This window comes from Pelodiscus sinensis, chromosome 6 (assembly GCF_052426305.1).
Source record: "Pelodiscus sinensis isolate ZL-2025 chromosome 6, ASM5242630v1, whole genome shotgun sequence".
NCBI lineage: Eukaryota > Metazoa > Chordata > Testudines > Trionychidae > Pelodiscus > Pelodiscus sinensis.
In genome coordinates this window covers 62,122,628-62,139,025 of record NC_143057.1, presented here as the reverse complement: position 1 = coordinate 62,139,025, position 16,398 = coordinate 62,122,628, and the positions used below count along the sequence as shown (strand labels likewise).

Below are 16,398 nucleotides of genomic sequence, written 5' to 3'. Positions count from 1 at the left end.
AGGTTACAGGCTCCTTATCCAGGAATGTAGCCCTCAGGCTTAGGCTTCCCCCACCCTGGGCCATGGGGCTTGGGTTGGGCCCCCTGCCTGGGGAGACAGGGCTCCAGATACTGTCCCCCTTCCTAGGATCATGCAGTAATTTTTGCTATCAGAAGGGGGTCATGAAGTTTGAGAACCACTGGCTTATGAGACCGATGAGAATTCAGCCCAAGAAAACCTTTCCTTTCCAGTACTTCTCTCTACACTACTTCCTCTTTCATGTTACCATCGAGATACGGAGTGCTGAAGAGAAATGTTAATACAGGGTCTCCATCCAACAATGGATCAGGCATTAACCTGTAGAGAGCATACGTAAATGCAGACACAGCATGTGGGTATGTACACCAGCCCTCACACCCTCACCTCCCAAGCAAGATAGGATAGAAGAAAAGATGAGAGCCCAAAGAAGCAAGAGGAGACTTGAACAACTTTTCACCTGCTAAATTAGTCTGTCTGTTTAAGAAAATAAATTAAAATTCTTCCCAAAGGTCATTGAGTTTTCATCAACAAAATACTTGTACCTAAGGCCATATGATAAAACAATGGGTTAACCTCCAGTGGATTGGAGATACCTTTGGATATATTATTGAAAGGTCAGAGGGTTATCTGAACGTTTTGAGCCTCCCACTATGCGCACACACTCTAACCTTGTGACACTCCAACAGATCTTGGCTTCCTCCCTCTCAACCCACAACATCGACTTCTGATTCCTATCATTAGGTTCAGCCCCTGAAATTACCAACGCTTGAGGCCAGTCTTTTCAGCATTATGTATTCCAGGATATATCTGAGTTCACTAAGGCTGGGGTCCAGCAGAAAGTCAAGAAACATGTAAGAGCTGGGTGGCGAGCCTGAAAGAAAGTAAGAATGGTCTTCTGATTAACGTATTGAATTGATACTCAGAAAATCGGGGTGCAATTCCTGGCTCTGACACACACTTCCTGTGGGACCTTTAGCAAGTCATTTAAGCTCTCTATCCCTCAATTCCCAGTCTGCAAAACAGGTACAATCATATTTCATCTCTCAACTTTCACTTGTTTATTTAGAGTGTAGATTATGCAAGGTATACAGACTGACTTTTACTGTGTAGATACAGCCTCTAGCCATGATCTCAGTTCAAGCCTCAAGATTCTACTGTAATATAAATCACAATACAAGGAGGAAAAAAATGTATGAGTAGTCCCCTTACATGACAAATACTGGCTGCTGTCTAAAATAATTCAGAATTTCAGAAGAACTTTCTAATGTAACTAAACCTCACACAAAATTTCTTAGAAGCCACAAGAGATGAGTGCGAAGTACAGACTCAAGACTGTAAATGCATTCAAACAGAACTCAGGGATTTTGTTTAACCTCAATACACATAGGAAAAATTTGACTAAGACAGGCATAAGCAGATTTTTAACTTGCTAGGATTGATATTCAAGTCTACTGTGGGCATATTTGCTCTTTGATCAAGTTTCCAGCATATGTCAATATCTCCGTTGCCATGATACTGTCACATCCAACTGTTTTTTCCACATTTCACAGGGCAAAAGACTCCATGACTTTCTCCAAAGGTAATATCATTATATTTAAAGGGAAGTTCTTCAATACTTTGCTGGACAGAGATTTTAAATGAAGGGATACTTATGTGTTTAAAATCCCCAGGTAGGTCTGTCCAAGTATAACATATTCAAATCTACTTACAAAACAGACAAATATTTTGAGGCACTTCTGTTTATTGACTTGTCTCATTATATAGTTCACATTTACTACATTCGAAAAGTTCTCCAACAGCTCTCCAACTGTTTTGTTCTTGCTTGACCATTTCTCATTGGGCAAATCTTAAATCAGTAACAGAAACCAGTAGCTAAAGGACTGAGTGTCTCTTCACTCTTTTTTTAAAATGGGAAAAAGGCAACATCTCTTTTTTGGGACACCTGTATGAGAACATAACTAACTGTGCCTCTGCTCTGGGTTCTGTTAAGGTTACCATAATTCAGGTTCCCCAAAAGAGGACACTGCTAGGAAGGATAACGGGGGGAGAGGGAAGAGAGAATCTGGAAGGGATACAATTGGGGGTATGGAAGTGGGTACCTACAGTGAGGAAACTCACTAGAGGTTGGAGAACTGTGTTGCTCCCTGATACAGAGGCAGGGCGACTGGCACAAGCCCAGGACACAGCATCAGTGATCTTTTGGCACCTTCCTATGGGACCTCCTTCTCTGGGGAAGAAAGCCAGGGCCTGTGTGGTCAGTTCCGGTAGCTGCAAGGGAATGGACTAATCAGCAGTGGTTTCAGGGGAGGGACCAATCAGGAAGCAACCCAATTAGGCTTTTTCTGAGCTATAGCATGTTCTCTACAAAAATGCAGGACCTTTCCTGTTATTTAAAAAATCTGTCAGGATAAAGAACAGAGACTCAAAAAAGAGGCAATGCCCTTGAAAACCAGGACATGAAGTATCCTGAATCCTCCTGCCAGTCCCGTCTGGCTTCTGAGCAACTGTTGCCCCAGGTCCCTCACCACAGAAGAAGTGGCTCAGTTTTATGCTGACCTTTTTAGCATTACATTAGCCCAAAGTCCTCTTGAGATGGGACAAATGATGTTATTGGAGAAAACTGATGTACTCCAACTCATTGCTTCTGCTCTGCCTCTTCTTCCATAGGAGACAAAACTTCCCCAACCCCTTATGAAGAGGCTTCATTGAGGGGGGCAGTTGTGTTAGAAATGACATGATGGAAGCAGCATACACCTCCTTACATGCTTCCTCCTGTCTAGACTTACTGATACTTTAATCCCTTTGGCTATGGAGGGGACAGTAACACACACTATGACGTGTTTGAGCACCATGCCAGTACTTAATTATTATTATTACTATTATTGGAGCACCGTCCAACACATGGTATATATTGTACAAATAGATAAGTGCACTGAAAAGTTGACAAACTAAACAATCTATATCATTTCTAAGATCTATTTTAGGAATAAGATTTTCAAAAATGGGTGCCTAATGTAAGGCTCCTAAATAAGGAACATTATTTTCAAAAATACTGAGCACCTTGCATCTCCTACTGACGTAAGTGCTCATGAATTAGTCTGTCATCAAACTAAGGCAAAGTACAATATTGCAACTCATTTTGACAAACCAAAAAGTTTACCTTCAGGTTAACCTAACCCAAAACAAAATATTCTGTTTCACTTTTCCTGAGGGGATAAAGTAAGTAAATTTGATTGTATAGAAATTTTATTTTCTGTGGAAAAAATAGGAAATACAGATGTCATTAAAAAAAACTTCTGTTGAAATGCTTCAACAATCTGTCACACTGCAACACAGAGTCTGAATTATACTTACTAACCAAATAGGAAACTGACAATTTTCCTTGTCTAAAATGAGTGCAATGCAAAAATAAACAGCATCAATTGCAAAAAGTAAATGGGGGTATGTCTACACTACAGCGCTAGTTCGAACTAACTTAGTTCGAATTAGTTAATTCGAACTAAGCTAATTCGAACTAACGCGTCTAGAACTAAAAACTAGTTCGAATTAGCGTTTTGCTAATTCGAACTAGCAAGTCCACATTGAGTGGACTCTGAACAGGGCTTAAGGATGGCCGGAAGCAGTGCCGGCAGGGCATAAGAGGAGGACTTAGAGCGTGGAGATGCTGTCTCAGGCTAGCCGAGGGCTGCGCTTAAAGGGTCCCGACCCCCACCCCGGACACACAGTTCTAAGGGGTGCCCCGCTTGCAAAGAAGTTCTGGCTTGGAGTGCCCGGAGTACCCACACTGGGCACATCACACCACTCGGCCATCAGCCCGGCTGCACTTGCCGCAGGCTGCCATCTGGGGAGAGGGGGCAATTGGGGGACTGCAGGAGAGCTTCCACCCCCAGAAGCCCGCAGAGCCAGCCCAGTCCTCCCCATCGGGGGCTCGTGCCCCATTCCTCCCTCACCTCCTTCCACTCACCCTTCCCTAGCCCCCCTTCTTATTGATGTACAAAATAAAGATAACGTTTCTTCCAACATTGACTCTGTCTTTATTGAACAAAACTGGGGGAGACTGGGAAAAGGAGGTGGGAGAGGGGAAGAGAAAGGCTGGGAGAGGGGAGGGCAACTAACATGATCAGGGGTTGGGAACAGGTCCCAGATGAAGAGAGGCTACAGAGACTGGGACTGTTCAGCTTAGAAAAGAGGAGATGGAGCGGGGACAGAATAGAGGTCTCTAAAAGCAGGGGTTGGGTGGAGAGGGTGCATTCAGAAAAGTTCTTCATAAGTTCCCATAAAGAAGGACTAGAGGACACCAAAGGAAAGGAATGGGTAGCAGGCTTCAAACTAGTAAGAGAAAGTTGTTCTTCACAAAGCAAATAGTTAACCTGCGGAACTCCTTGCTGCAGGAGGCTGTGAAGGCTACAACTAGAACAGAGTTTAAAGGGAAGTGAGATCAAGTCATGGAGGTTGGGTCCATGGAGTAGTCTTAGCCAGGGGGTAGGAGTGGTGTCCCTGCCCAAAGTTTGTGGAAGGCTGGAGAGGGATGGCACGAGACAAATGGCAAGGTCACTGTCTTCGGTCCATCCCCTCCAGGGTCCCTAGGGTTGGCCGCTGTCGGCAGACAGGCTACTGGGCTAGATGGACCTTTGGTCTGACCCAGGACGGCCATTGTAAGCTCAGGGCTCAGGGGTCTCAGTGGACCCCCTTGATTTTCATGCACACCTGCTCCTGGGTGGCCAGGCTGGCAGCTCTCCTGCCCTAGACGGCCACTTTCCTGTGCCTAGTGCGGAGATCGTGGACGAGGTCCACGATGTCCGCACTAGCCCAGGCAGGTGCCTGCCTCTTGCGGTCCAGGGCAAGCTCCCGGGAGCCGCCAGCCTGGTCCCGGGAAGAGGGGGTGGGCTGGGGGACGTCGGGTGGGTGGCTCGAGCCGTGCCAGGTGCAGGGTCTGCTGGCTGGGTGCTGGCAGGCTTGCACCTGGCACGGGCACCGTAGCCAGCCCGTGCCCCTTTAAAGGGTCCGGGGCCGGGAAGGGGGCATAGAGTTTCCCTGGTGTTGGCCAGAGTGGCCACCAGGGAAAGCTGGGGAGGGCTAGCCTCCCACTAGTTCGCATTAAGGGGCTACACACCCCTTAATTCAAACTAGCTAGTTCGAACTAGGCTTAATCCTCGTAAAATGAGGTTTACCTAGTTCGAACTAAGCGCTCCGCTAGTTTGATTCAAATTCGAACTAGCAGAGCGCTAGTGTAGCGCCTATTAAAGTTAGTTCGAACTAACATCCGTTAGTTCGAACTAACTTTGTAGTGTAGACATACCCTGGGATATTTAATATTCTTTCAGTTCTAATTGTCTGAAAAAGGTGATATCAGCACATACAAGGAAATTATTTTGTTTACAATATGTATACACCGGATTCAGATATCACTGGATATGACCACTCTGTGTTATAAACCTGGTCTCAGTCATAGGTTTGAGCCCACACCTCCTATCCTCCACACAAAAAAATCTCTCTGACTTGGGTCAGCAATCACTCAAGCCCAAATCCAAGGACCCACCTGAAGGAGTGGTTCTGAGACCAACTCTCACTGAGACTCAGGTACAAGCCCTGTCTTTTTGCAGTGCAGATGCAGCTCAAGCTGCAGATCCAAGTCCTAAAACCTGTGTAGTGCAGTAGACACACAATACCACAGTTGCGACATGTAGGTCCAGCAATTGTAAACCCAGGTTTATCATGCCATGGGGATGCTCAAGAAAGCCCATATATGCATGTGTCCCACACACACAGATTTACAATGCAGCATACACATATCCACTTAGACCAATAGCAGTAACTACGCTGAAATCAACAGTCTCAGTAACATTAATTGAAATAAGGGAGGTCAAGAACCTAGCTCATTGGATTTTTAATTTGATAATCTCCCTTCTGGTTTATGCCTGCCATATTCTAAGCACTCAGACCCCAATCCAGTGAAGCACATAAAACATGTTATAGCACATTAGTAGTTGCACTGAAGTTTATTACAAGTTACCCACAGATAGGGCAGACCTCTGACCTCCACCTTTTTATATTGCATGCAAAACATAAAAGACCTTCTCTTTTACCATTGCTAAGAGATTGATGCAGCAAAAGAAATCCTCCTTGAGATCTTTTAGTTCTTATTTACCAGGTATACACTGAGATTCGTAAAGTACGGGGGTAGGTATTTATTTTCAAACTGTACAATCCAGCCACAAGCCTCCTGCTAATTTTACCCACCCATCTGAAACTTCATAAACAGGAAGACAGATTACTTTCTTGTTTCTGGCTTATAAACAAAGAGTCATTCATCGCCTTCTTCAAAAGGGAAGGCAAACATCATCAGCTTAAAAAAAAAAAAGTCTGCCTGCCTTTTTTCTATGTCACATTAAAAACTGTATCAAATTCAACACGTTATGATCCTGGAATATTATGTAGCAATAACTGTTTTGAAATGTGTCTCAACATGGAAGGCCCTGTTATTAAATATATAAACTCAGTATCAACATCTCAGTGGGTTGATTACTTGCCATATGTGGATGCTTATATGTACACATACTTCAGTACACTATAAGAGGTTAAGACAACAGTTTCACAAGAATGAGAAGAAGGAAAGAAGGAAAAGAGAATAAGAGTCATTATTCCAAACAATTCAAAATGTAAAAAGTAATCCTTCGAAAAATCTTACGAAATCTGGGAGCATTTGTTAATGATGCAGTTAACCCAAGTATTTCACTGAACACTTCCCTTTATAGCATTACAAGACTAATTTTTGCTAAGGGATGACCCTCATTTATGCATAGGATTGCCAGGTGTCCAGTATTCACCTGGACAGTCCAGTATTTTCACCTCCTGTCCGGTAAAAATATTCAGAGAATACCGGACACCTAAAATGTCCATTATTTTCTGATTTTTTCCCCAGTTAGGAGGCGAAAATGCCAGGCACCTGGCAACCCTACAAACACTCAGCACCTGGCCTCCCCGCCTCAATTTCCCCCTGGCTCCCAACACCCTCAGCCCCCCGACACCATGCTCACCTGGTTCCTCAAGGCTGCCGGCACAAAATGGCTGCCGATCAAGGGGTCTTAGTGCTCAACTGCTCCCCTGTTCCTATCCCTGCACTCACTCTTAAAGGGGACATGCTTTTTTTTTTTTTTTTTGGCTCAACAACTTTGGTCTCTCCTCCCCCCCCCCTTTTTTTTCCCCCCTTTTAACAGAATTTTTTTCCCAGTGCTTTTTTTTTTTTGAGGGGGGGGGACAGGGAGGGGTGTTCGATATTTTTGTTTCAACCATCTGGCAACCCTATTTATACAGTAAACATAAACAGGCTTCTCTCTTAAAAACAGACAAGTGTCAGATTCTGCCACTTCTTATCCATAATACTATGTATTACTAATTCAAAGAAACCATTTTTCAGTGAGATTTTAGATGCCATTCCTAAAAAACTCTCTCAGCATTCACATTTCACAACAGGAATTTTCTCTTCCTCCCTGCCACCATCGACCATCTTTTCTTCTCTATTCTGCCTTCTGACTTCAGATCCTCTTGCCCCCACATTTCCAATTCTACCATTTCTCTTCTCCTTTTCAATTACTGATTTTAAATCCACTTGCTATTGTGACCATTAGTCTCCGTCCATACCAAGCTGTGCTGTACTGGCTCTTCCTATTTTATGGACAGGAAGGATGTATTCTGCCTCCAAAAGCACCACTTGAACACAGAAAACTTAAGTCTAAATGGAACACCAGCTAAAACAATGCCTTGTTTACAGGCACCAAATTTAAAAAAAATGAATGACCTCATTTTATCCAACATTCTACCAAAAATCAAAATTTATTTTGAAAAGTGGAGTAATATCTTCCTCTTGACCAGGTATAGTAATATGTACCACATTTCAGAAAATTACAAAGACTCTCCTCCAATACTGCAATAAAAAACAACAGCATTTTGTAACCTTCTGCATTAGTAGTTCTATCTTTTGGATACTACTATGGGTTATCTACTTCTATGCTATAATTTGGAATGTTCTAAAGCAGTATTTCTGAACTATCAGTCCATGGACAGGCACGAGTCCCTGAGATCACAAAGGTTGAGAAACACCAGTTTAAAGTGTGTCTTTTGGACTGCTATGTCTAACAGCACCAACAAGGATGTGAAGGCAGTAACAGGAACATAGAGTACAAGCAGATTATATTTAGGCTGTCATCTTCCCTCAAGTTATTCAAAGAATTGTATAATACATCAAGTACAAAACATGCAGTCAGTGTTAAACTTTTGGACCAGATACAAAGGGAGAAAACATCTGTAGATATTTGAAACATGCACTGCTAAATGTAGTCTGCCAAACCCCACCCAGATGTTGGTGCATGATTACTCACTTTGGAAGATCTTGTTGTTGAGAAAAACATAGCTAATACATATGCCCTACCATTATGAAAAAAGGAGGAGAAAAGGAGAGAAAAGTAAATGCCCTTAAGGGGAAATAAAAGATTCAAATAAAATATGTGAGAATGTGACCAAGAAAGTAAAGTTATTGGTGGCTTCTCATCTTTCTAACAGCTGTTAGTGATACAGTATGTATTATTCAAGCATACTGCTTAGTTTTTATTTCTGATACAATTCCAATATTGTCTGGGCAAAAGAAATTTCACAAAGGGATGTCAGTTATAGTTTTCATCATTTCTATTTGATTCTCTCAGGTACTTCCTGAATGATATGATCCCTTTAAAGGATTTTTCTCTAACTTCATGACACTGCATTTCAGAACTGCTGTAATAGCATTTTTAATAGGCTAAACAAAATAAGTTTTATGATTAGATGCCATTTTTGGTATTCTAAGAGTATTTACATTTTGTTTTTCCTCACACAGTCAAATATATGTGACTCTTTAAATGTCAAAGCTACCGAAATCCAAAAGATATAGACATAATAAAAATATGACGTGTGTTTATATTTTTTTTCCTGACTGTACTAGGAACATTGCTTATTAAAACCACCAAAACAGATCTATCTGACAATAATGTTACTCAAACCTCAGAAATAATTAAGAGGTAACTTCATTTAAAAGTTAATGGGTTTTTGTCTTGCTGTCAGACTGGTTTCATTAATTTAGTTAAGTGCACCTAGGGAAAAGGAACGAGTTTTAGTGTTCATTCATTACATGGTTATTCCTTGGGGGATTCAAAAATTGCTGGTCTCATCTGTAAAGACACTGAAGAAATTACTAATCTATTTCAAATATATGACAGTAATTGTGAAGAATGGTTAATTTATAGCAAGGTTTGTGAAATCCTTTGTTCCTAACTGGATGACAAAAGAGAAAGGGCTGCTTACATATCTAACTATTTGTACGCTCAGAAGCTTCAGGGGGTTGCTGAGTGTGTCTGTACAGGATAAACTTAAAAAACAACAAAACGGTCTGATAGCACTTTATAGACTAACAAAACATATAGATGAAATCTTGAGCTTTCGTGGGCTCAGCCCACTTCTCCGGTCATCTGAAAAAGTGGGCTATGCCCAAGAAAGCTCATACCACCATCTACATATTTTGTTAGTCTATAAAGTGCTATCAGACCATTTGTTGTTTTTTAAGTTTATTTGTATGCTGGGAACTCTGATTTCTCACTTATTTTAAATCAACATTGTTAAAACTTCCCAGCAGAATAAAAATTTTTCCTATCATGGTTATATAAAATAGATCATCAATTTAAACGTTTTCTATACAATTGTTACAAATAACCCTTAGGAGTACTATACAAGTGAGACCAAAGAAAAAAAATCTCACTATTTTTCCAGTTTACATTGTACATTAGACAGTATTTTGTATAGGGTCATTTACATCTTTTGTTTGTATGAATCCTTCACACCACAATAGGTCATGTATCCTTTTTGTTTGTTCGTTGTTTTGGGAGGAGGCGTACAAGTAGGTAAAACCAAAAAGATTCCAAGAGTAACTTGAGACATGTGCTGTATTTTTAAGCTATTTTTCGTGATGTTGTTAACTGAATCAAAAGTAAATTTCAAGTTGATTTCCCTTTAACCTACGTTTATTTTTTGTTTATCATTGTTAGACAATGATATAATTCTGCATTTCTCAATAATTTCTCTATCCAGAGTAGGCCTTTTAATTCTAAACCAGACAGGGTAAGGAAAACAAAAAGCAGACTAATTTCCACAATGAGCATTGACATAAAATTACAATTATGTATCTCCCAGGGAGAAGTTACACCTTCCATAATTATCACTGGTATAAAATCTTTGCAGTTAACAGAATTTGTTTAGTTAACTCTGCAGTTTACAGAATTTGCAGGATTTTTTTTAAAAGCATACTTTCATAATTAAGTTAATTTCTTATCACAAAAGTTATATTTTGGATTTTCAAGAGTTAAGAAATACAGCAAATAGCAAAAATTACTATCACAATGGAGTCCCTGCATTTCATCTCCATACACCACATGACACTGTGCCCCCATATTTTTATGAGGATATGTTTTGAATATGTGTAACTAAAATACACTTTATACAAAACAGATCAACTACCCTATCATTCAAAATAGATGTTCTCCTGAATGTGTATATTCTATTTGTGTGTATGTAGCAGTCTTGTATGTGAAGTTAGAAATATGAAGCCTAAACCTGCTTATTAATCTAATATGCAACAGATTTACTCTGGTTTTAATTTACAAAATAACCAAGTAACTTAACTGGAAGTTCAGTGTAAATTAAACAGGATCTGGCCGATAATAGGGATGTAAAATCCCATTTAATTGGTTAAACATTATGTTTAACCAATAAAGCAACTAATGGGGTACAGGGAGGGGGGACACTCCAGCCCCACAAGCCCTCTATGACAGGCAGGGGCTACTGGCTCTCCGTGGACAGAGGTTGCTCTGGACAACAGGACACAGTTCATCGGGGTTAGCCAAGCAATTGGCTCCCATTGGCCACAGCTCCCACTGGCCAGAAACATCAAACCGAGGCCCCTGGGAACTGCGAACAGCCATGCCTGTGGACACTCAGGTAAGCAAAACATCTGGCAGCAACTAACCCTGATGAACCACAACCAGCCCTCAGGCCAAAAGGTTCCCTATACCTAAATTAGAATAACTTCTTTAGAAACGTGACTGTTTTCTATGATCACTAACCTTATTACAAAGAAGATGGAAATACAAAATAGACCTGTTCCAAAATAGTTTGATGTTATTCCGAACAAATAAACCTGCTTTCTTCTGCAGTACTTCAATTTCATTTCCAAGAAAAATAATACAGAAGAATTTCTGAGATTCTTGATATTTTGTATTACAAGTTACCAGTTCTTTCTGAAATCTAATGATTTATCTACTACAAAGCACATTTTTAGTATTTTATAATGAGCTACATAATCATAGCTTTGATTCATAAATCAGCAAGCAATTAAATGTAGCATGGCAAAACCAGATCTGAAATAACTGAAGCTGTGCATAGGAAAATGACTAATTCTTAACAGAAGAATCATATATGAATTTGTAACATTTGGAAATATCTCTGTAAATTACCCAAAACACTGATGACATGTTTTGTGAATTATCTCCACCATAAAACCTGCTTAAATTACTGTTTACAGATATGGAAACTAGCCAAAATAACAGCAATTAATAACTAATTTCTAATTAATTTATAGTACAAGGTTTCTAACCACCTGTTTCTTAATTCATCTCTTTAATTCTAAACAAGGAAGAATGAGTTCTCTGTGACAGTATCCTAGGAGTTTAATATACAAATAGAGCTAAATACATAGATATAGGGATCATATTCACAAAGCTTACCCTGTAAATACTTGTACTGGATTAAGAATACATTGTTTTATGATCTCTTTATATTTATTCTCTGAATTGTATCTTTGGCAAAACATAAAAATCAAAGGCTGGCTCCATTCAATGCCTTCTCCTGGTTATTTTGCCTCTGTGTGTATATGAAATTGTAATCCTTAGAGCTAGACAGCCAATATTTTCATTTTCACATGACTAAACTGTTTTCTTAAAAATAAAGTTGCAAGAAGAGAAATGACATTATCGACACTAATAATTTGAGTGGAGTCCTGTGGATAGGGACATGTGACTAAAAGAGGGAAAGTCAGGATTCTGTTCCTGACTCTGCCATTGACTTGCTGCATGATCTTGACCAAGCCACCTTACCTTTCTGTGACTCTGTTTCCCTATATGTAAAATGGGATGATGCTGCCCATTCTTTGTTAAATACTTCCAGGCCTAAAGTTGGAAAAGGTTAAATATTATTAAACTGAGATTCAGAACTGTGATCTTGTGAATCTCTGCTCATTTTGGTAATCTGGAGTACAATCTCAAATCCATTCTTGAAGTGAAAAAATACACAACCTCAGTTTCCATGACTATCATCCTTTATTGCTGATAGTCCTTGTCATATATAATAAACCTGCAGCCTGTACAAAATAAAGGGTCTTGCTTGAAACAGTAGGTAAGAACATAAAAATGAGCATACTTGGTCAGGTCAATGGTCCCTCTAAGTTAGGGGTAGGCAATAAAATGACAGCAGTTCACAAGGGTTAGACCCTGGTGGGCTGCTGCTGCTATATTTACTTGCACCTCCATAGTACTGGTAATTGAGGCTCCTGTTGGCTGCAAATCACCATTCCCGGCCAAGGGGAGCAGCACAAAGCAGAGCAGACCAGGATACCGCTTTCCTCAGCTCCTGTTGGCTGGGAATGGGAAGGAACATAACAGGGCAATTATCAAGTGATCCCTCCCCAGTTGTCCAGTCCCAGCTTCCAGTAGTCAAATGTCAGGGACAACCAAAGCACCAAGATGCATCCCTGACCATCTTGACTAATAGCTGTTGATTGAACGATCCTTTGTGAACTGATCTAGGTAAATCTTTTTTTAAACCAGTTATCCTTTTGGCCTTACCAACATCCTCTGGTAACAAGATCCACACTATGACAGTAGTCTGTATGAAGAACTTTCTTATGTTTGTTTTAACCTTCTTATTAATTTCACTGAGTGTCCCCTGGCTCTTGGGTTACATTAAGGAGTAAATAATAGGGATGTGACAGTGTACCTGTGTATACAGTTAACCAATAAGCCTGCACTGTTACATGCACCCCCACAAATACACCATGTGAAGTGACAAGACCTGCTGCCACCTGAGAAGAGCAAGAACCCCACTAAGCCAATCACTACTCCATTCTGGTCCCATGGCTCACCAGGGCTGTGTCCAGACTCAGGGGTTTTTTCGGGAAAAGTAGCCTTTTTCCGAAAAAACTTCACCTGCGTCTAGACTGCAGCCGCGTTCTTTCGAAATTAAATCGAAAGAATGTGGCTTTTCTTTCAACGGTGGTAAACCTAATTCCACGAGGAAGAACGCCTTCTTTCGAAAGTGCTCTTTCGAAAGAAGGCGTTCTTGAAAGCAAACAGGCTTTTTAGAAAGAGAGCATCCAGACTCACTGGGTGCTTTCTTTCGAAAAAGCGGCTTGCTTTTTTGAAATTCCGCGTGCAGTCTAGACGCTCTCTTTCGAAAGAGGCTTGCAGTCTAGACATAGCCCAGGGGTATCAGTTGGCGATCTACCTATGGAGCTGTGAACACAGGCATGAACCTGGCTCAGTTCATTAACTCCCACAACACCTGTTCTTTCTGGGGTGAGAAGGAGATGCTAGGCACCCCTTCAGCCCTACTCCCTGAAAACCCCTTCAGCCCTACTCCCTGAATACCTTTCCTGCAACAATTGAGGCAGAGATCTAACAGACTTATTGACCACTCACTTTTCATTAATTCCCAGAGCACCAACTATTCTGCACACTAAGGCACTGTGAAAGAAATAGTATATGCTCATAGTTACATTATATCATAGTGTATGTGCACAAGGCACATATTAAGGTTGCAGAATGCCTTAATTCTGGTATTTCCTAACTCTTGAACAATGGACTTTGTGCTCTTGGGTTTTAGATATAATACATATCTTAGTGCAAGATGTTTTTGATAGCATAAGACCTTCAGAATAACCTACTTAGCCTAAAAAAGCTGCCTATAGGAAACGAATTCTAACAAATGTTTTAAAAGACCTCATGCTGCTAACACATGTTTAAGTGATGAATTTTTGTCAATGGAGTGACTGAGAATTGAAGTTATGGAATAGTTTTCACGTTCGAGGGCTTTTGAAACAGTAATCACCTTACAAATGTGTTTTCAGTTAGCCAAATGTTAAGAGTACATAACCCCTCAATTTCACAGTAATTAGCAGTGAGCATGTTTTGATAACCACTCTCTCTAAACAGCATGTTCCCAAGCAGGATTTACCCCCTACAGCTGGGCTTTAGACAAAGCATTTCAAACGTTACTGACAAGTGCCTCTGTAACCCTAATGAAAACAACACAGCCTGTGCTTACCTTTATCCCCTGCTGTTGGGTGGTTAGGGTCAACTTGGACTCATCCAGAAGCAAAATCTCACAGTAAAATTCCTCTGGGACAGCACAGAAACAACCCATCACTGCTTTGATATCAGATGGAAATGGGAATAGAGATAAAGGCGACCCTAAGCTCGAGAACTGGAAGAAGCAGCCGTGTAATTAACGCCGCCGCTAATGAACAAGAAACGTATTCAGTTCAACAGTCCCAATGCAATACAAGGATCCCGCGAGATGAAGGCGTGCAGGTACTTCTTGGATCTTGAAAAGCCGCGTATCCAGTTGCAGTAAAGAGGGTTAGCTACACAAGGAACAACTCCTCCCCATGCATCCTGCAAAAGTCTTCAGCAAAGCGGGTAGACGCTCCTTCCGCTGCCCTACGGGAAAGAACAATCACATTGCAACGAGCCAGGAGCGTGCAGTCCCTGCCGAGGTCCCACTGGCCCAAGGCAGAGCAGGCGGCCAGTCTCCCCTGTTCTTCAAAGCTCTGTGCACAGACTGGATTAGCACCCACCGGCCTCCGCGCCCCTTCCGCCCGTGTCTCCGGGTTAATCATTTGCCACATTCCCACTCCCACCCCCCGTCTGAGGCTGCTCTTTTGTGTGCAGCGAGAGCGGAGCGAGGCAGGGAGAGCCCCAGCCCCACCCACTCCCCCGCCTCACCGGGGCCAGAGAAGGGGGGCGAGTTACCTAGGCGGAGAGGAGAGCCGCTGGCTGGGCGGCGGGCTGCTGGCGTCGCTGGGCCATGTGCAGCAGAAGCACCGCTTCCCCGCCCAGCCTCGCCTCGCCGCACCTTCCCGCCCCTCCTCCCGCGGAGCGGCTCAGCGCTCAGGCACCGCGCTACGGCTGCTCCCCCGCGTCCCGCGCGCCCTCGAGCGCCCTGCCCCCTAGGATGAGCTGGGGGCGGGTGAGCAGCTGTGTCCTTAGCCCCCCGAGATGTGACCTCCCCGGGCCAGAGCGCGCATCTCCCCCTCCCCTTCCCCCACACTCACCGTGCGGGCGCCGGGCTGCGACCCGACGGGCGCGACTCCACCTGCCCCCGACTGTTGCCCGCGCTGGGATCCTGCAAAGCGCCTGGGGGGGTCGCCTCTTCCCCTCGGCGCGCGCCCCAGCTGCAGCATGGCCCGGCGGCGCCTCACGCCTCCAGCCGCAGCGCCGGGGCCGGGGGCTGCCGGCAGCGAGCGCAGCCACGTTGTGGCCAGGCCCGCCGGCAGCTGCCGCTGTCTCTGCCCTTCTGCCCGGGCACCTCCTGGCTGCCGCCGCTCAGCTGCGTCCGTCTCCCGGGGCGATGGTGCCGGGACGGAAGGGGAGGCTGCTCTGGCCCCTGCGCTAGCGGCTCAGCCTCCCTCCACCTGGCGCTGAGGCAGCAGTGACCCCTGCTGGGCCAGCGCCTAGCGCCGCTCGCCTGCAGGTGCAGGGCAAGCTCGGCCCCTGCCGGCCGGCACCAGCGAACCGAGGCAGGGCTGGGATTGCAGCGGCTTTACGAAACCAGCCAGAGGGAGGGCCCGTTGGGACTGTGAGGGGAGCAGGGTGGCCTGCGCCTTGGCCAGATCGGTGTGGGTCAAGCAGGGTGGCTGTGTCTAGACTGGCCAGTTTTTCCACAAAATCAGCTGCTTTTGCAGAAAAACTTGCCAGCTGTCTACACTGCCCCCTTGAATTTCTGCAAGAACACTGATATCTCATGTAAGATCGTCAGTGTTCTTGCTGAAATACTGTGCTGCTCCCATTCGGGCAAAAGCCCTCTTGCGCAAATGATTTGCGCAAGAGGGCCAGTGTAGACAGCACAGTATTGTTTTGCACAAAAAAGCCCTGATGGCTAAAATGGTGATCGGGGCTTTTTTTGCACAAAAGCGTGTCTAGATTGGCACGGACACTTTTCCGCAAAAAGTGCTTTTGCGGAAAATCATGCCAGTCTAAACATAGCCGGTGTGTTTAACATCACCAAACTTCTACAGGATCCCAATCC

General features: G+C 43.3%; 1 protein-coding gene across 3 annotated transcripts in view; it reads right to left on the bottom strand.

Annotated features, from left to right (window-relative positions):
• The window catches only part of EPB41L4A (erythrocyte membrane protein band 4.1 like 4A), a 181,098-nt gene extending 165,341 nt beyond the window's left edge, over positions 1–15,757 (bottom strand). For 2 of the 3 annotated variants that reach the window (XM_075932023.2, XM_089779298.1), the window contains exons 1-2: positions 15,425–15,757; positions 14,416–14,810 (exon numbers count right to left, since the gene is read on the bottom strand). In XM_075932023.2, coding sequence (XP_075788138.2) covers positions 14,416–14,514 — 99 coding nt within the window. In that variant the 5' untranslated portion in view covers positions 14,515–14,810; positions 15,425–15,757. Of the gene's footprint in view, positions 1–14,415; positions 14,811–15,122; positions 15,271–15,424 lie in introns of those variants that run through there. The other variant, XM_089779297.1, reaches the window with a different exon arrangement.
• Between the last annotated feature and the right edge of the window lie 641 nt (positions 15,758–16,398).